This window comes from Hippopotamus amphibius, chromosome 6 (assembly GCF_030028045.1).
Source record: "Hippopotamus amphibius kiboko isolate mHipAmp2 chromosome 6, mHipAmp2.hap2, whole genome shotgun sequence".
NCBI classification, from domain to species: domain Eukaryota; kingdom Metazoa; phylum Chordata; class Mammalia; order Artiodactyla; family Hippopotamidae; genus Hippopotamus; species Hippopotamus amphibius.
This window is the reverse complement of record NC_080191.1, coordinates 20,898,572-20,918,956: the sequence shown is the minus strand read 5'-3', so window position 1 is coordinate 20,918,956 and position 20,385 is coordinate 20,898,572. Positions and strand designations below refer to the sequence as shown.

At 37.8% G+C, this 20,385-nt stretch overlaps 1 protein-coding gene across 1 annotated transcript; it reads left to right on the top strand.

The window, feature by feature from the left end:
* Positions 1-6,797: 6,797 nt before the first annotated feature.
* LOC130855396 (ATP synthase subunit O, mitochondrial-like) lies at positions 6,798-7,376 on the top strand. The gene has a single exon (XM_057738940.1). It carries the CDS (start codon positions 6,798-6,800, stop codon positions 7,374-7,376), a length of 579 nt encoding a protein of 192 aa, XP_057594923.1.
* The last annotated feature ends 13,009 nt before the right edge of the window (positions 7,377-20,385 follow it).

Below are 20,385 nucleotides of genomic sequence, written 5' to 3'. Positions count from 1 at the left end.
GTAAAACAGCTGGTTATCAGGGAACAAGGGTGGGTCTTCTGGAGGGTTGGCCGGGTTCGGCGGGGGCGGTGGCCGCTGCTGGGCTGGCGTGGGGGTTTTGATCCTGTGCACTTCGCCGCGATTGCTGAGGTACTCGGCCATTCTCTCAAGTGTGCTTCCCCAAGGCGAACGAAGCCAGGCATTAAAACTGTATTTGTCCGTGACGCACATGTTGCCAGGGGTCAGAGTAGAAGGCGCTTTATATTTGATTCTGCTCACGCTTTAGCTGATGTGCGAATGAACGCAGTTCTCGACCGGTTTACACAATAGCCAGGAGCGTTGTCTCCCTATTCAAAAAGGGGAAAAAAGCAACGTGGCGCCCAGCCTTGAAGGGCTCCGGCTCTACCTACCTCCCACCATGTGGCTCGTCAAGCCTCGGAGCTGGCCAAGCGCAGTAGCTGTCGTGAAGCACTGGCAACTCCGTGCTCAATTAGGTCAACTGGTGGGAATTTACTCTGGAAAACTATTTCTAGAACCTGATTTATTAAATACAATCAAATTGTTTGGGACATAAAGGGGTAGAGGGAAAAGGGGGCTTGTTACGGGATTGTTTGAAATCATCTGTGTGAAACTTGAAACTTGTGAAGCACTATAGAATTGAAAGAATCATTCAATAAAAATTAATAAAAATAAGTATAACCTGAAATTGTTTGCAGGGAAATTAATATAACAGGGATTCAGAGCTATCGCTAGTCGTGATTTAGAGTCATGAATCTATAATTTCGGTAAATCAAGTAAACTGTAAAACTTGTCAAGTCGTAAACAGTTTAACCTGAGGTGGAAAAATTGTGGTAACAAAGTTGTGACTTGTACTCAGAAATATGGGAGAAAAAACCCAACCTGAGGTAAAAATCACCACTGTCACAAGACAAAAGACTTTTCCTTATTATCATCCTTAGAGAAAGACTTACCTCAACTACAAATGAAATAAGACAATGTTGTAGGCGTCAAAAACTTAATGAAGAAGATGTGGTTTGAGTTTGTACTCTGGATTCCCTGCAGGGTAGTAGCTGTCTTTACAAGAAGATGAATTTGTTCACATTTCTACATCAAACCTGTTGAAAGAAGCTATGTTGTGCAGTAGGTACATATACTACTCGTCATGTTTATAAAAGCATCCAACTCAAACTGGGGATTGGGACAAAAGATAATGAATGTTGCTTATTTTACTATAATAATTCAAAGAGAATGCGGTGGCTACACTTGGAATAAAGATAAAAGAAGTATTTGATAGTTGCTTATTGAAATGAAGAAACAGTCTACTAAATCACCTCAAGCACTAATTGTAGTATAAACATAATTTAGCTTGTAATTGCTTATAATTAGTTGCTTTTCAATTACTATTATGCTTTTTTCCATTGCAATTTAAGTGAATATAAAAGTGCCAAGATCTTGGCAAGGTAAGTCCTTGTTAATTTGATATACGATAATTTTTTTTTTTTTTTTTGCCATGCTTTGCAGCATGCCGGATCTTAGTTCCACTGGACGGCCAGGGACGTCCCTAGGATAATTTAAATGGTGTGTACCAATTGGACTGATCCTTTGTAAAAATATATTATTTTTCTTAAGCATCATTACTACCTTGCAGCTCAAAGTCTCTGGTACTAATTACCAAGTTGGTCAGTTAATCTTATTTAAATAGTTCACAGAACTTAATATGTCTAAAACATATCTGTTACTCCTTTATCATCTGCCCTATTTCCATCATTGATGATTTTCCCCATTTTACCAGTTTAAAAAAAAAATTCTTATTGAACATTTTTTGCTTTGCACATGAAGGACTGCCTAAAGGACTTAAAGGATTCCCATCCCCTAGACCTTCTTAAGGTACCCCTCACCTCTCATTCTCTTTAGTAATCCTTCCTATTGAAATCTTACTCAAATTTTAAAAAATCCTTACTTGACTCTACTTCTACCTTCAGCTAGCAACCAATTTTTCTGCTCTCCTTCAACAGCAAAACTCCCTAAAAGACATGTCTATACTTTTGGTCTTCACCTCCTCATCTGTTCTTCAAACCCTTGAAATTGGATATTTCTCAAGGCCCACTCTTGTCAAAGCCAGTGGTTCAAAGAATGGTTCAGTCCTCATTTAACTGTCTTTCAATAGCTTGTGACACATTAACTACACCGTCCTTCTTGAAACAATTCTCCAGGCTTTTGTGACACCTCTCTTCTTTTGGTTTTCCTTTGACATCTGTATACTATCCAACACTGCAGTGTCCTTAGCTTCCCCTCTGCCCTCTTCTCCATGTGCACTTTCTCCCTGAGTGACCTACTTCATCCAGTCCATGACTTTATGACACATCCATATACTAGTGACTTTCAAATCTGTATCTCCAGCCCAGACATCTCCTTGGAATTCCAGACCTTTGGGACACCTGCCTACCTGACATTTCTACTTGAATGTCTAATAAGCACACTGAAGCTAAAGTGCTAAGAGAGCTATTCCTTTTCACAGCAAAACTTGCCCCCTCCCCACAAAAACAAAAACAAAAAAGCCCAGCTGTCCTCAGTTCAAGCTCCCTGGCTGACCTCTCTGCTCTGCTCTTGCATCCTTATGGTCCACCTGTCATGCAGCAACTATCTCATTAAATAGCAGTTGTTCGAGCCCAAAGTCATACTTCATTCCACTCTTTCCTGCATTCCTCCTACCAATCCAATCTATCATTAGCCTTGTTGATGCTACTTATAAGACATTTCAAGGATTTATCTTCTGTCTTCACTGCTACCTTAGTTCAGAGCACTAAAATTCGTTCCCCCAGGCTACTGCAGTAGCTCTCTAAACAATCTCTCTGGGACTTCCCTCCTGGTCCAATGGTTAAGAATCCACCTTCCAATGCAGGGGATGTGGGTTTGATCGCTGGTCAGGGAACTAAGATCCCACATGCCTCGGGGCAACCAAGCGCTCTGGAGCCCTGCACCACAACTAGAGAGGAGTCCGAGATGCAATGAAGAGCCTACTCACTGAAATGAAAGATCCTGTGAGCCGCAACTAAGACCTGACACAGCCAAATAAATAAATAAATATTAAAAAATAAAAAAAACCAATCTCTCTGCCTTCACTTTGGGCCCCTCAGATGATTTACCACTGAACAGCCAGAGTGATCTTTTTAAATCCAATTATGACACGTCCCTTATTTTAATATTTTAAGATTCTCCAATGGTTTCCCATAATACTTAAACTAAAACTTCCCTACCTTAGCCTTGAAACCCCTATGTGATCTGGTCCCAGACTAATTCTCCAAGCTCATCTCTACTCATTCACTCCCTGTGCCCCAGCCATACCAACCTTTCTCCTTTTAGATCCTTTTCATTTATCTGAAATGCTCTTTCTCCTCTTCTTTGTATGGCTTGTTCTTTTTTGTCACTTAGGTCTTAGCTTAAATGTTGCCTCTTCTGAGAGGTCACCTGTAGAAGAAGGGCATAAGCTAACTTAAGCAGTATAACAAAGAGGTCCCCAAATACAGTAACTCAAAAATATTGAAGTTTATTTCTCTCCCACGTAACAGTCCAAAGGTAGGCAGTTGGTAAAGGGTGAGTGGGCAGCTCTGCTCCATGAAATCATTCACAGACCCAGGTTCCTTCTAGCCTGTTCTTACCAGAGGGTGCAATCTTTGTTCACATGATTGAAGCTGGTCCACACCAGTCTACATTCCAGCCTGGAAAAAGGGGAAAAAGAGAAAGTGGGGAAAAAACAAATCCGTTATGAAAATGAGATTTGGAAATTGTAACATCAGTTCTGCTTACTTAGTCACATGTTCACACCTAGCTGCAAGGGAGGAATGGAAATATGGTTGCTACCTGGGTAGCAAGTTGCCTGGTCAAAACTTGGGAGATTCTATTACTAGAATGAAGGAGGGAGAAAATGGATGCAGGGGACAATCTACTTGCTTGCCACAGCTTTTCTTATCACCTAATCTACAGTAGTCAGCTAGTCACTCCCTAACATGCCATTCCACTTTAATTCTCCACATAATTCTTATTATTCTCTTGTATTTATTTGTTTGTTGATTTCCAGCTCCCTCTTACCCACAATTAGGTTTTAATCTCCATAAAACTTGTTTGTCTTTGCTCAATACTGTTTTGCCCTCCAAAAGTGTTTGGCATAAGGTTGGTATTATATCAGTATCAGTTGAATAAATGAATTTTTATTTTATTTTTATTTTTAAAAATTTATTTATACTTTTTATTTATTTATTTATTTTGGTCACGTAGCACAGCTTGCGGGATTTTAGTTTCCCAATCAGGGATTGCACCCAGGCCCCAGCAGTGAAAGCACTAAGTCCTAACCACTGGACTGCCAGGGAATTCCCGTACATGAATTAAGTGCCTTCCTAATAGACCCTACTCTTTCAAACTAAACTTACCTTCCAATATTCCCTCAAAGTCCCCTCCAATCCCTGCACTATAAAAACTCATTAAATTTCTAATATTACAATCCCGCATAACATTTTCTAGGACAATACTCTAGTACACATTGACTATACTAGTTATCTGTTACTGTGTAACAAATTACACAAATTTAGTGGCTTAAAACAACATACATTATTATCTCATTATTTGGATGGGTCAGGAGTTTGCGAATGGCTTAGCTGGCCCTCTGTTTCAGGGTGTCTCACAAGGCTGCAATCAATGTATTGATCCATGCTGCAGTCTCATCTCAAGTTCAACTAGGAAAGGATCTGCTTTCAAGCTCACATGGTTGTTGGCAGAATTCAGTTCCTTACAAGCTATTGGACTGAGGACCTCAGTTCCTTGCCATGTGGGCCTCTCCATAGATCAGCTCATAACACAACAGCTTGTTTCACCAAAGCCAGAAACAGAGAGAGCCTGCTAGTAAGACAAAAGTTACAGTTTAATATAACTTAAACACACAAATGGCATCCCATCACCTTTGTGGTATTCTATTGGTTAAGAAGGTTAGAAGAAAGTAAACGAATTCTGCCCACACTGAAGGGAGTGGATTCCACAAGGGCATGAGTACAATGAGTTGGATATCATTGCAGGCCAGTTTAGAACCTACCCATCAACACACTACCCTCTGAGAACTTCAAAAGCATTTATAATTGAGACCACATATATTGATAATTTATCATTTAATAGCTTCTTTTTTGTTTTAATTCACCAACTACACTGGCATATCCAAATTTTTTTTTATCTTGATAATCCTAATTTCAAACAAGGCACATATGCATGTATATGTTGCATATACTTTTGGAGTCAATTTAAAGTGGCTGTGTGCTGTGTCAGAGTTTACTTCCTCGTTTGCAAAAGCCATTTGTTAAGTTTTCAGAACTATTAGGAGCCAGTTGACATCACATTGGTAGCTTGATGTTGACCATGCTGGCAATATTCACTTCAAGGAAACTGGTAAACTCTACAAGCAGGGCTCTCCACACCCTCCAAGAGGCAGTTGTTAAACATTTACCAGGCGAATTCCCTGGTGGCACAGTAGTTAGAATCTGCCTGCCAGTGCAGGGGACACAGGTTTGAGCCCTGGTCCAGGAAGATCCCACATTCCATGAAGCAACTAAGCCTGTGAGCCACAACTATTGAGCCTGTGTGCCACAACTACTGAAGCCCATGTGCCTAGAACCTGTGCTCCACAACAAGAGAAGCCACCACAATGAGAAGCCCACACACTGCAACAAAAGAGCAGCCTCACTCACCGTGACTAGAGAAAACCTGAACGCAACAACGAAGACCCAACGCAGCTAATAAAATAAATAAATAACAAAAAACAAAAAAACATTTACCAGTATACCAATGGTTCTCACAAATCTGTCACTTTGATGGTACTGAAAACATGGTTTTCTCAAATGTAAATGTGAGTTGTTGTGGGGCTTCACTGGGATTACAAGTAATAAAAGTGATTTGGAAACTGCAGATAAGGCGTGGTACTACTACAAGATACAGAAGCAAAAGTACTGAAGAAAGGAATACTACTGCAATGCCTGAAATGTTTTACATTAAATCGTAAAACAAAAGTGCCAAGATAGAATCTGTCCCCAAAGCTATTTGACTTCTTTGGTGTAACTAATGTGGATAAGAGGAGGTACGCCAAAACTTGAAATGCAGTTTTATTTGGAATGACTTCCCTTTATCTTCTGTATTGTATCAGACAGAGCGGAAAGACAAGCAACAGAAGAAAGTGAAACTACTGAGAGAATAAGAAACTCAGAATATAACAAATTTAGTGATGATGGTGTTTCCTAAGCTGAATTAAATATTTAACAGCAGATATAAAGTTAAAAACAAGAAAAGATATACAATGACCTTAATGGAAAAGGACAAAGCCATTTATAAACAGTGTAGTTGACCAGTGTCCTGGCAAAATATGTTAACATAATTTTCTTAGTCACTCTCATCAGTAATTAAATATTCAGTAAGCAAAGAATTTGTAATGTGCTGTTTGCAAAGTTCATGTGGTTCATGAACACTTTGTTTCAGTTTTTAAATATTCGAGCAGATAGCCTCTATGAAGGTTTTTGTATTCTTTTTCCTTTTGAGATTTCTTTTTTACTGTTTTTGAGCTCCACTCTTCTGTCTTCTTTTTCTAGCATGACCTCAACTTGTACTCATTCTGTCATCCAAGATTAAAAAAGTAATTATTTTGAATGTATATAAAATACAAATTAAAGTAAATTTAAAAAAAATCACAAATTAAAATTCTTTTCAGATACTTCAAAAAGCTATTTTCCTGCCAAATGTATAATTCCCCATTAAAATCATAAACATAGACAGCCGCCCAGGAGAAGATGGCCGCAGCGGCAGCATCCGGGCTGTTCCTGCAGGTGCGATGCTTCAGTACATCTGTGGCGAGGCTGTTTGCCAAGCTTGTGAGGCCACCTGTTCAGATATATGGTATCGAGGGTCGCTATGCCACTGCTCTTTATTCTGCTGCATCTAAACAGAATAAACTGGAGCAAGTAGAAAAGGAATTGTTGAGAGTAGCACAAATCTTGAAGGAACCCAAAATGGCCACTTCTATTATGAGTCCCTATGTGAAGTGTTCCGTTAAAGTGAAAAGCCTGAATGACATGACAGCAAAAGAGAAGCTTTCTCCCCTCACGTCCAACCTGATCAATTTGCTTGCTGAAAATTGTCGCTTGAACAACACCCCTGGGGTCATTTCTGCCTTTTCCACCATGGGTGTCCACTGTGGAGAAGTGCCATGTACAGTTACCACTGCATCTCCTTTAGATGAAGCCACTCTTACTGAATTAAAAACAGTCCTGAAGAGCTTCCTGAGTAAAGGCGAAGTGTTGAAATTGGAAGTTAAGATTGATCCATCAATCATGGGTGGAATGATTGTCCGTATTGGAGAGAAATGTTGATATGTCTGCAAAAACCAAGATTCAGAAGCTAAGCAGAGCAGTGCAGGAGGTTTTCTAAAAGTGCTGATTTTCTAAAAGTGAAAATTCTTAACCTTGGAGCAACAATAAAATGCTTCCTGAACAGAAAAAAAAATCATAAACATAAATATATGAATTTTATTTGATATCGACAACTTTTAAATTCACAATTATAAAGGTTTTAAATTTAATTTTTGAAAATTTAATGAAACCTTATTACATATTTTTATGAAAATCAAACTCTGCAATTCTAGTATAATGTGTCCATTTTGCTAATGTAGAGTTTGTATCCACTTCATGTATGTTGTCTATACCTACATATACACAATTTGAAGAATAATACAAAAGTGTTCAGTATGGTAAAATGTTCCCCAGCCACTATGCTCAACTGTTTGAAATTTTTCTTAATTTGTGAGTATCTCTGGTGTCCTGAGAGAAGCATAAAAATGGATACTTGGCACTAGGAAAGATACTTCGTTAGGCCAAAACTATTGCATTTACAATGAGAGGAAGCATTTGACAAGTTAATTATTCTGTCTTTTATCTAACTATTTCTGCTATTCAAATCCTCCCCACATTCCAAAGCAAGTTCTTTCTCCTATGACAACTGCACCATAAACCATAAACCATGGTATTTGTATTCAGTTGCCTTTTGTATTATAGACATAGGGCAAGAGATGTGGAGAATTGTTTCCCTGGGTTATAACTGGTGGTATTTCCAGGAATGGGTGTTTATGAGTCATGATTATACCAGCAATATGCACTGGACTCCAAGTATCAGTGGTGCCCATGTGTTGTTTAATAAGTGCATTTTAGGTACGTTTGTGACATGCAGGGTCCAGGGCGGGGCTTTTCCAGCTGAGTCTCAGGTACTGGTTCTAGAAAGTTTACAGAATTGTTATTTCTGGATTGTGGCTTCTAATAGCCTTTTATAGCTGTGGCGTAAAGGCCCAAACCCCCAATTCTCTCCTAGTCTTCCAATGCCGCTGGTAAACATTAAGTCTTCTTAGAGTAGAGGTTTTTAATCTTTTCGGTCCCACCGTCCATCTTAAAAAACCTGTCACGGTGAAATTTAAAAGTCTGCATTTTCTAAGGACAAATATTTATAAAAATTTAGTTATTGTGTCTCTTGCTTATGGTAATTTTACCTAAATTTTAAATTTTAGGTAAATTTCCTATAAAGTACTATAGGAAGTAAGTTCTTTTGAATATTTAATTTATAAATCTTAGAGAAAATTAGCCCTATTCTCCCCTTCCCCCCAGTGCTAGTTTGACATAAGAAAGCAGAATCAAGTTTATATCCCAGAGTTTGGAGCCTTCTACTTCATAGAAACTGAGTAACTCCAAATGAAAGAACTCTATCTACATACTGACATTTGAGGCTCATTTCAATTGAAAAAATGCAACTTGGTCTTCCTATGGTGAGGTTTAGAATCCAACAGCTTACAATCTGTTTTGTAGCGCTTCACGCTTAAATACTAACAGCCAGGTATCAGATATTTGAAGGAAGCTTTCAATGTTTGAAGAGAGATCAAAGTAAACAGGAAAAAAGGAAACCAGAGAAAACAAAATAATAACAGGAAGTAGAAGTAAACTTCTAAGAAAAAAGACCATAATTATACTCCATAGGGATAAGAGAAGATAGTCTATCCATAAAAACTAAACGAAACAAACAAAAACAGAATACTATATAAACAAGAAACATTAAAAGAACAAAAAAGAGTGCTTGGAAATTAAAAATAGGATAGCTGAGAGTGATTAAAAAAGGGGGGGGGGGCAGATAAAATTTAGAGAAATCTCTGAGAAAGTAGGGTAAGCCAGAGTTGAAAGACAGGAGAGAAAATATAGGAAAATTAGTTGATCAGTCCAAGAGTCCCCATACCCAAATAATATGAGTTCCAGAAAGAAAGAAGAGAGAGGAGGTGATTATCAAAGAAATAATATAACAAAAAATTCAGAACAGGACATTGATTGAAAGGACTCAGCCAGTAGCCCACACAATGAAAGAAAAAAAAAAAAAACTCCCAAACTAAGGCACGTAACTGCGAAATTTCAGAGCACTTTGGGTAAAGATTTTAAAAGCTTCCAAGGGAAAAAAAAAGTTCAAAATCAAAGGATAAAGAATCAGAGAGCACTGGACTTTTCAGCAGCAATATTGGAAGCTTATAGACAAGGGGGCAATATCTTCAAAAAAAATATTTTTACCTGAGAGCTTTAGGTACCTAGGCTCAAGCAGTACCTGGGCTGGCTTTCTTTCTTTTTTTTGTTAATTACTTATTTTTTTGTTGAGGTATAATTGACATATAACATTATATTAGTTTCAGGTGTAGAATATAATGATTCGATATTTGTATACATTGCAAAATGATCACCACAATAAGTCTAGTTACCAACTGTTACCAAAAATAGTTACAAAACATTTTTTTTTTTCTTTTTGTGATGAGGACTTTTAAGATTTACTCTCTTAGCAACTTTCAAATATGTAATACAGTATTATTAACTACAGTTACCATGCTGCACATTAGTACCTTTCTTTTTTTTTTTTTTTTTTTTATTTCAGTGAGTACCTTTCTTGATAGGCACTGTGCTAAACTAAATGTATCATGTTTTATGCAAAGCACTAGTAAAAGTAAATTCTCACTACAACTTATAACCTATTAACAATTAATTAATAAAAAGGAAGTGATCCCTACAAACTATTAAAAATCAGAAGTAAAATGTGATTGTTCTGTTTTCATCACACTTAGGATGGTATTATAATTAGGGCAATGGAACCAAAATATTAAAGAATTAAGTTCTGTTTGTGTCTTATTCTCTTGTAATCTTCTTTGAGAAAGATAATTAAAGGAATAATTGGATCAGTAAACTATCAGTATCAATATGTTATCTCTCTTAGGATGTCTTCTTTTGGAGCTTTAGAACAAAAGCTATTCTGGCATCTGGAAACAGGTTTTAGTTAGTTACTCAAAAGCTTCCTTTCAACCTGCACACTAGAAAATAACTTGGGAAACTAGCAGCCTTAGTATACTCCTCTCCTTTTTTTTTTTTTTTTGGCTGCACAGCGCTGGCATGAGGGATCTTATTTCCCCAACCAGGGGTCAAATCCGCGCCCCATGCAGTGGAAGCACAGAGTCTTAACCACTGGACTGCCAGAAGTACCCCCTCTCCCATTTTTAATAGATTAAGCTATACCTGCTACATACTAAAACCCTGCCTTGTTTTGGAATAAGGAGAATATGCTTCTGTCTTCCACAGCCTGAACTCCCAAAGTGAGAAAGAGAGAAAGGAAGATAGAAGGAGAGAGGGAGGGAGGGAGGGAGGGAGCGAGGAAGGAAGAAAAAAAATCAGCTGAGAAAGTCCCACTTCAACATCTCCTGTATCTGGGAACTTGAGACAGTAATTGTTTCATTCTCATGCACATGCCTTTCTCAGAGAACCTGCCTCATCCACAGTCCCTGGTAGGGGCAGCCCTACTGGTATCAGACCTTGTCTCCTGAGCCATAGCTGACTGGACCGGGGGGGGGGGGGGGGGGGGGGGGGGGAACACCTAGCCCAATCAGATTCTTTTGCTTGATTATTTGAACCCAGAGACCTCGATACTGAGTCAGTAACTCCATGGAGGCTGTAGAGCTGTAAGGTCAGATAGACTCAGGACAAGAAACCATTTTTTTGCTGAATGCATACAAATAAACTGAGAAAACCAGTCTTCAGAAATAAGCCATAACCTAGATGTGCAAAAGGAAGCAGAAATCATACAGCCCTAGAGAAAGATCAAGAGAACAGTGGTCTGATTTCCATACTTGTGTCTGGAATCCATGAGATTTCCCTCTGGATTTCTAACCCCATGCTTTTTTACTTGAGTTAATTTGGATAGCCTTCTTTTGCTTATAACCAACAAATCCTTGACTTAACAGTTTTTTAAAGGGCATTTTGGGAACTCCACACTTCTACATTTTCTTACCTTTCTTGTAATCTTTTTTATGTTGGTTGGGGGCAAGGAAATATCGGAGAGGAGAAGACACTTCCTTTGCAGTGTCCTACAGAAGAGACACGTGGATCCTTCTTTCTTTTTTTTTTAAATTAATTAATTTATTTTGGCTGTGCCAGCTTTTAGTTGTGGCTCATGGGATCTTTGTTGCAGCATGCGGGCTTCTTAATTATGGCATGCATTCGGGATCTAGTTCCCTGACCAGGAATTGAACCTGGGCCCCCTGCATTGGGAGCTCAGTCATATCCACTGGACCACCAGGGAATTCCCTGGATCCTTCTAGTCACAGGGATTCATATGTGCTTAAAACACCACCTTCTTCAAGACTCAGCCTGGGGCTTCCCTGGTGGCACAGTGATTAATAATCAGCCTGCCAATGCAGGAGACACAGGTTGGAGCCCTGGTCCAGGAAGATCCCACATGCCTCAGAGCAACTAAGCCCATGTGCCACAACTACTAAGCCTGTGCTCTACAGCCTGTGAGCCACAAGTATTGAGCCCACATGCCACCCCTACTGAAGCCCTTGCACCTAGAGCCTGTGCTCCGCAATAAGAGAAGCCACCGCAATAAGAAGCCTGCGCACTACAACGAAGAGTAACCCGTGCTCTCTGCAACTAGCAAAAGCCCGCATGCAGCAATGAAGACCCTATGCAGCTAATGAATAAATAAATTTATATTAAAAAAAAAAGACTCAGGCTGCTCTTCAGAAGTTCTGGTAGATGCTGGAAGAAATCAGCCACCAGATTAATAATCTATATAGTTTGATGCCATTTATTAATTTATAATTATTTCAAACTAATTTATAAGTAAAATGTAATAAAGTTATTAAATTTGTTATGGTTTGTTATTATTTCAGTACTGTTTTGTAAAATAAAGCTATTGTATCTTAGTTCCAGGTTTCTATCATCAGTTTTTCCTTAGATTTACTACATATAGTTACAGTATTTTCAGTATACATGGACATTTCTAGAAATTTTTCATTTATTTCTTTGATCTTGGGATTCTTAAAAATCTGAAAAAAAAAAGGAATTTTGCAAAAACCAAAATGAAATTGATTAAACTATCAACTGAGATAGATTTTATCTGCTAGAGAGAGCAGATTCTAAAACAATGGAGAAAGTTATTGTTTAAAATTATAACCTTGAGGATTAAGATGGCGGAGTAGGAGGACGTGCACTCACTCCCTCTTGCAAGAGCTCCGGAATTACAACTATATGCTGAACAATCATTGACAGAAAAACACTGGAACTCACTAAAAAAGACACCCCACATCCAGAGACAAAGGAGAAGCCACAATGACACGGTAGAAGGGGTGCAAATGCGTTAAAATCAAATCCCATAAATGCTGAATGGGTGACTCACAAACTGGAGAACAGTTATACCACAGAAGTCCACCCACTAAAGTGAGGGTTCTGAGCCCCACGTGAGGCTTCCCAACCTGGGAATCCAGCAATGGGAGGAGGAATCTCCAGAGAATCAGACTTTGAAAGCCAGTGGGATTTGATTGCAGGACCTCCACAGGACTGGGGGAAACAGAGACTCCACTCTTGGAGGGCACACAAAAGCGTGTGCTCACCAGGACCCAGGGGAAGGGAACAGTGACCCCATAGGAGACTGAACCAGACCTACCTGCTGGTGTTGGAGGGTTGCCTGCAGAGATGGGGGGACAGCTTTGGCTCACCAAGGAGACAGGGGCACTGGCAGCAGGGGTTCTGGGAAATGCTCATTGGCGTGAACCCTCCCAGAGTCCACCATTAGCCCCACCAAAGAGCCTGTAAGCTCCAGTGCTAGGTAGCCTCAGGCCAAACAACCAACAAGGTGTGAACACAGCCCCACCCATTAGCACACAAGCAGATTAAAGTTTTACTGAGCTCTGCCCACCAAATCACATTAAAGTCTTACTGAGCTCTGCCCACCCAGCCCTACCCACCATTAGTCCCTCCCATCAGGAAGCATGCATGAGCCTCCTAGATAGCTTCCTCCACAAGAGGGCAGACAGCAGTATCAAGCAGTATCAGCAGTATTTCATCTTGTGGAACTGAAAACCACAGCCACAGAAAGATAGAGAAAATGAAAAAGCAGAGGACTTTGTACCAGATGAAGGGACAGAATAAAACCCCAGAAAAACAACTAAATGAAGAGGAAATAGGTACCCTTCCAGAAAAAGAATTCAGAAAAATGATGGTGAAGATGATCCAGGATTTTGAAAAAAGACTGGATGCAAAGATCGAAAAGTTTACCAAAGACCTAGAAGAATTAAAGAGCAAACAAACAGAGATATGCAACACAATAACTGAAATGAACAATACATTAGAAGGAACCAACAGCAGATTAACTGAGGCAGAAGGGCGAATAAGTGACCTGGAAGACAGAATGGTGAAAATCACTGATGCAGAAAAGAATAAGGAAAAAAGAATGAAAAGAACTGAAGACCACCTAAGAGACCTCTGGGACAATGTTAAAAGCACCAACATTCGCATTACAAGGGTCCCAGAAGGAGAGGAAAGAGAGAAAGGACCCGAGAAAATATTGGATGAGATTATAGTTGAAAACTTCCCTAACATGGGAAAGGAAATAGCTACCCAAGTCCAGGAAGCACAGAGAGTCCCAGGCAGGATAAACCCAAGGAGAAACACGCCAAGAGATATAGTAGTCAAATTGACAAAAATTAGACAGAGAAATGTTATTAAAAGCAACAAGGGAAAAATGAAAAATAACATACAAGAGAACTCCCATAAGGTTAACAGCTGATTTCTCAGCAGAAACTCTGCAAGCCAGAAGGGAGTGGCACGATATATTTCAAGTGATGAAAGGGAAGAAACTACAACCAAGAATACTCTACCCAGCAAGGATCTCATTCAGATTCGATGGAGAAATCAAAAGCTTTACAGATAAGCAACAGCTAAGAGAATTCAGCACCACCAAACCAGCCCTACAACAAATGCTAAAGGAACGTCTCTAAGCAGGAAACATAAGAGAAGAAAAGGACCTACAAAAATATACCCAAAACAATTAAGAAAATGGTAATAGGAACAAACATATCAATAATTACCTTGAATGTAAATAGACTAAATGCACCAACCAAAAGACACAGACTGGCTGAATGGATACAAAAACAAGACCCATATATATGCTGTCTCCAAGAGACCCACTTCAGACCTAGGGACACATAGAGATGGAAAGTGAGGGGATGGAAAAAGATACTCCATGCAAATGAAAATCAAAAGAAAGCTGGAGTAGCAATAGTCACATCAGATAAAATAGACTTTAAAATAAAAAATGTTACAAGAGACAAGAAAGGACATTACATAAAGATCAAGGGATCCATCCCAGAAGAGGAGATAACAATTATAAATATATATGCACCCAATATAGGAGCACCTCAATACATAAGGCAAATGCTAACAACTATGAAAGAGAAAATGCAAGGCAGAAATAGAGACACAGATGTAGAGAACAAACACATGGACACCAAGTGGGGAAAGTGGGGAGGGTTGGGGGGGGGATGAATTGGGAGATTGTGATACCAAATTGTACACGCTAAATATATGCTATTTATCGTCTGCTAACTGTATCTCAATAAAAGTTCTTAAAAAAATTATAACCTTGAGACACAATAAATTAAAATCTAAAAACTCTCCTTTATACATTAACATAATTAATTTATTTATTTGGCTGTGCCAGGTCTTAATTGTGGCATGTGGGATCTTCCTTGTGGCATGTGGTATCTTCAGTTGCCGCATGTGGGATCTAGTTCCCTAACTAGGGATCGAACCTGGGCCCCCTTTGGGAGCATAGCGTCTTAGCCACTGGACCACCAGGGAAGTCCCTTTTTATTGTTTTTAAAAATGTAAAATTACACTTTTGGGGGGGAAGTTCCTGGCAGTCCAGTGATTAGGATGGCTCTTTCACTGCTGAGGGCCCGGGTTTGATTTCTGGTCAGGGATCTAACATCCTGCAAGCCATGAGGCTTCCTGACAAAAAATTAAAAAAAATAAAATTACATATTTTTTTGGTGGGAATGCAGTTTTCTTCTTGGTTCCTTGTTGAAATTTTATTTTAACAAACAATGTGGTATTGATATCTCTGTTTGAGAAAGCCTCTGCTGAGAAAGTATCAAAATAGAATTTTCAGCCATGCATTCAGCAAATGTGGAGAGAACATTCTCTAATATTCATGAACAAACGTAACCTTACTATTTTTTAAAGAACCAGTTTAGTATTACTCATTCAAAATCCACAACTGTAGTTTTCAACTTAGCAAAACTTTGTTTTGTCTCCTGTGTACTTCGTACTATGTGAAAGCACAAGATCAGGACTCTTCAAAGAACCATACATAAAATGTATGAAACTAGGAATTTATACATTTCAGTATAAACTCAACTAGTGAATTTTATTCCATGGAATGTAAGAATTACAAAAATGTGAAGTAGGGGAGATGCCATTGTTATGAATAATTAGGTGCGTAAAGTGTGTCCGGGGAAACATCAGATAATTATGGATACTTTTGGTATGGGGTCATATAATGAAGTATGCACTTTTAAAGTAGCTTCCTCTTTAAATGACTTTCAAATTCTGAGATAATAAAAACCATATGTTTATTTATTAGTTGTTCACACTATTTACAATCATTAAATCCTTATGAAAGCAGGGAAGACCAAAAATGAAAATCATCATAATTTTGAATGAAAGGAAATAAGTTATTTCTATCCCTCATTAACTAAAAATTAGAATATTTTCCATGTTTATATATGACAATTCTTATCTACTCCGAATAGTGAAGTCACAGTACCATTTATTTAGTTTCACACCTAAAGGAAATGTGAAACTTTCCCATTCACCTTGATATTTCTACAACCTACTTTACATCTAGCATTATTCTCACTTAGCCTTAAAAAGAGTAGAAGCTTTTCCTAAGAAAAACAATATTTAAGGAGGTAATCACTTCATCTAATTTTTAATTTTTATTTTATTTAAAAAAATTTTGGCCACTCCACGTGGCATGTGGGATCTTAGTTCCCTGACCAGGGATGGAACCCATAACCCTTGCATTGGAAGGGCAGAGTCTTAACCACTGATCTGCCAGGGAAGTCCTGAATTTATCTATTTTTAAAATTGAAGTAGAGTCACAATATATTATTTGCAGGTGTACAACACAGTGATTTAATATTTATCTAATTATTACTTCAATTAATTTTCCATTAGATATTTTAAAGCTTAATTTTTTTAAAGAAAGCAGTTATGTGAACAAAGTGTTACAGCTATCCTACCCTACCCTATCCTACCCTATCCTACCCTATCCCATCCTATCCTATCCATTTTTTGGAGCAGAGAAAGTTTTGTTGCAGGGCCAAGCCAGGAGAACACGTGGTTTGTGCTCAAAAACCCCAAACTCTCTTGCAGTAATCTTAGCCTAGCTTTGGCCAAATAGGCTGATGTTGATGTACAGTTGACCCCTGAGCAGTCGGCCCTCCATATCCACAGTTCTGCATCCACAGATTCAATCAACTGCAGATCATGTAGTACTGAAGTGTGCACTTAGTGAAAAAAGTCTGTGTATAAGCGGACCCATGCAGTTCAAACTCGTGCTGTTCAAGGGTCAACTGTATATAATTTATCCACTCAGAATTATAATTACACTCAAGGAATATTTACTTTATCCACTCAGATTTATAATTATGCCTAAGGAGTTACATAGAAAGGAGATTCCTTTCTCCTTTGTACTCACTTTCCTTTCCTTTGCATGCACCTTGCTAACCTACGTAAAAGTTATTTGTAACTCATTTAAATTCAAGTCTCTAGTGTGAAGCAATGTATTGCTTAACTCAAAAGGACTGTAACCCGAATTGTGAGAAGGGGAGTGTCAGCGTTTCCCAACAGCAATGTCTTTAGCAATTAAGGTGTGGCGTCACCAGTACTAAAGAACCCCATTCCAGTTAAACATGTTCCTGCTCTGCATCTTCCACTATGCAGTAAACTCTCTAATATATATGTTTTAATCCTTAAATAAAGATAAAACTCTAGAAAGAAAACAAAACAAAACAAAACAAAACAAAACACCATCCAAAACCAAAAGTCATCCATAGCCTTTGAAAATTTTTGGACCTAAACTATCCGTCACTGGATTTTCCTTCATCCTTGCCAAGTTCCACAGCCTCCAAGCAGGTTTCCCAACAGGAGAGAGGAGGAGCAGGGAAATGTTGCTAAATAACACATGGGGTACAGTTGTGTAGTGGGCCTATCAGATGATACAACCTTGAGCCTTGTGCTGGTTCACAATCATTCGACAATGTAATAAAAGAGCTGCAATATTATGTGGATACAGAGAGGCAAAACAGAGATTTCCTAACTTCAATTGTTAGTTCCTAAAGATCAGGTAGTTTAAGAATGATATGGTTACTTATACCTATGAATTTTTCTGTTAGTCTTATTTTCCCCCGGAACACTTCTAGGGTTAGGTATCATCTTTTTTGTATTCATGAATTAACAAATTAGTTCAAGCATTTATTCATTCAACAACTATCCATCGAGTACCTGTTATAGCATTGTTATGTCTTAGGTACTAAAATTGACTCATATATTGATATCAGAAGTTTATTATAAAAATGAAAAAGCATAAAGATCAAAATCAGCAATTCCTTGAAATAGTTATTATTGTTGCAATAATATTTATTATTTATTTTTAAGGTAAGGCTAGAACATATGCTTTTATTTGATATGGCTATGGGCTACAAAATGGACATTTCCTAATTATTATGGAAGGTGGAGAGACATTGGAAAATACATCGTTATAGAAGAATTTACCGGAGTTCCCTTTCAAACAAGAAACTCTTGGTTTGATTTTAATCCAAATTACACACATTTTAAAATAAAAGTATATTATTGTTTAAAGTGACCTGTGCCTGTTATTACCTTTTGCATAGTCATCCCCTATTCTATGTCTAGGATAACTTTACTTTTTTTCTAGCAAACTTAATATGCCTAAAATATATAAACAATGCTAATATCACACACCTAATTTATACAAGCTGGAGTGATGTTAATTCTGCATGCTCTGTCTCCTTTACATTCTAGGAAGTAGATACTGTCATTATCTCCACATTACAGATAGTAAAACTAAGGTTAAGTAAGCTGGCCAAAGTCATACAACTTGAACTATAGATCCAAATCTGGGCAGTCTGTCTCCAGAACACTCCCCATTAATCACTATACTATACAACTCCCCATGAGCTTCATTATATTTCCTGATCAAAATTTCATATGGTATGTCAAGATGTTTCTAACACTTAAAAGTGTTGAACCAGAGAACTATAGTTTAGTAAATGTAGTTTGACTTCTCATTTATTGAGAATAAAATCCACCTGTATCCACAATGTGTTAATCACAGAGAAGTGCTTAAAAATAGCAGCCTAAAACCTTTTCTTTTATAGCATTTAGAAACAAAGCACCAAAGTTTATAAAAACAAACTACATTACTTTTTAAAGGTAAAATTCATGAATTCATATATCAGGACATAAAAGTAAGTTTGCTCATATTTACTTTTGAAGCTATAACATGAAGTTTATTTTCAGCCTACATTTTATATACATTTTGCCTAAAAAAACACAAAAACATGCCAAAGATTTTTAAAAATCAAATTATGCTTTTTTTTTAACATGATGAATTTAAAGTAAATTAAATAATAAAGAGGATAACTTGGTTCTTCAAATACCTACTCTGTCTTATCTCTCAATTAGTTCAGATCTCAGTTGGGTCAGAGGGATAATGCTTATTGGGTTCCTTCAAATGTGAACATGTGTGATCGATATTATTAAACAATATATTAAAATGAACTACTTACTTTTAATAATAGTTCTAAAATATTTTATATTTAAAATCAGCTCTTCATCACAGACCGTAATAAAATCATGAAATAATTATTTAAATTTCTAAGGAGTGATAAGATTACATACTTCTATGAAAGGGATAGTCCAAAAATCTTAAGCAAAGCTAAGGGCGATTAGGATTTAGGAGCCCATTTCCTCTATACTAGAGTTTCCCAAACATCCCTAGAATCTGGGCTACTTGTCAAATTTGCAGATTATCAGGTGGACATCCTGATTCATTGAGTCTTGACTGGGGCCCAGGAATCTCTGCTGCTAACAATCTCTTAGATAAGCCTTACCATTTGGGGAACTTGGAAAAACACTGCTTTCACCAGAAATAATGAAGAAAATGTTTTATTATAGTTGTGAATGAAAATTTACAATGAAATTTAGCTTTGTATTATGACACCCAATAAATAAATTTGGGCTTGTGGAATTCTCTGGCAGTCCAGTGGTTAGGACTCTGCACTCTCACTGCCAAGGGCCCAGGTTTGATCCCTGGTCGGGGGACTAAAATTCCACAAGCCATGCGGGATGGCCAAAAAAAAAGGAAAGAAAAAGAAATCTGGGCTTGTTTTTCTAATACTTCCAAATAAACTACTTAAGAGAAATATTATAAAATTAAGCACAATATAAAATAAAGAAAAAAAATTTCTGGTTCATATAATTTGCACACAAAATGATAGGTACCGAAGCATCGGAATTCAAATCCCAGCACTGGCACTTCACAGGTAAGTGACCTCGTTCAAGTTACTTAACCTCTGTGTTCCTCAGCTTCCTCATCTGCAAAATGGAGACTGTGTTAGTAATAACTTCCTACAGAGTCATTTTGAAGATTAAATGAAATAAAGCCTTCACAGTATATAAAATGAATATTTGTTGTGCATCTTATTAAACCCTGTATTAATTCACTGAAAGACTTAATACACGTAAAGCCCTTAGAAGGGTGCCTGGCACAAAGTAAGTTATTATTACATAAAGTAATACTGAGATAATAATGACCTTTCTTTCTCTCTTTTTTTAAAAAAATAAATTTATTTATTTATTTATTGGCTGCTTTGGGTCTTCGTTGCTGTGCACAGGCTTTCTCTGGTTGCAGCAAGCAGGGGCTACTCTTCCTCGTGGTGCACAGGCTCCT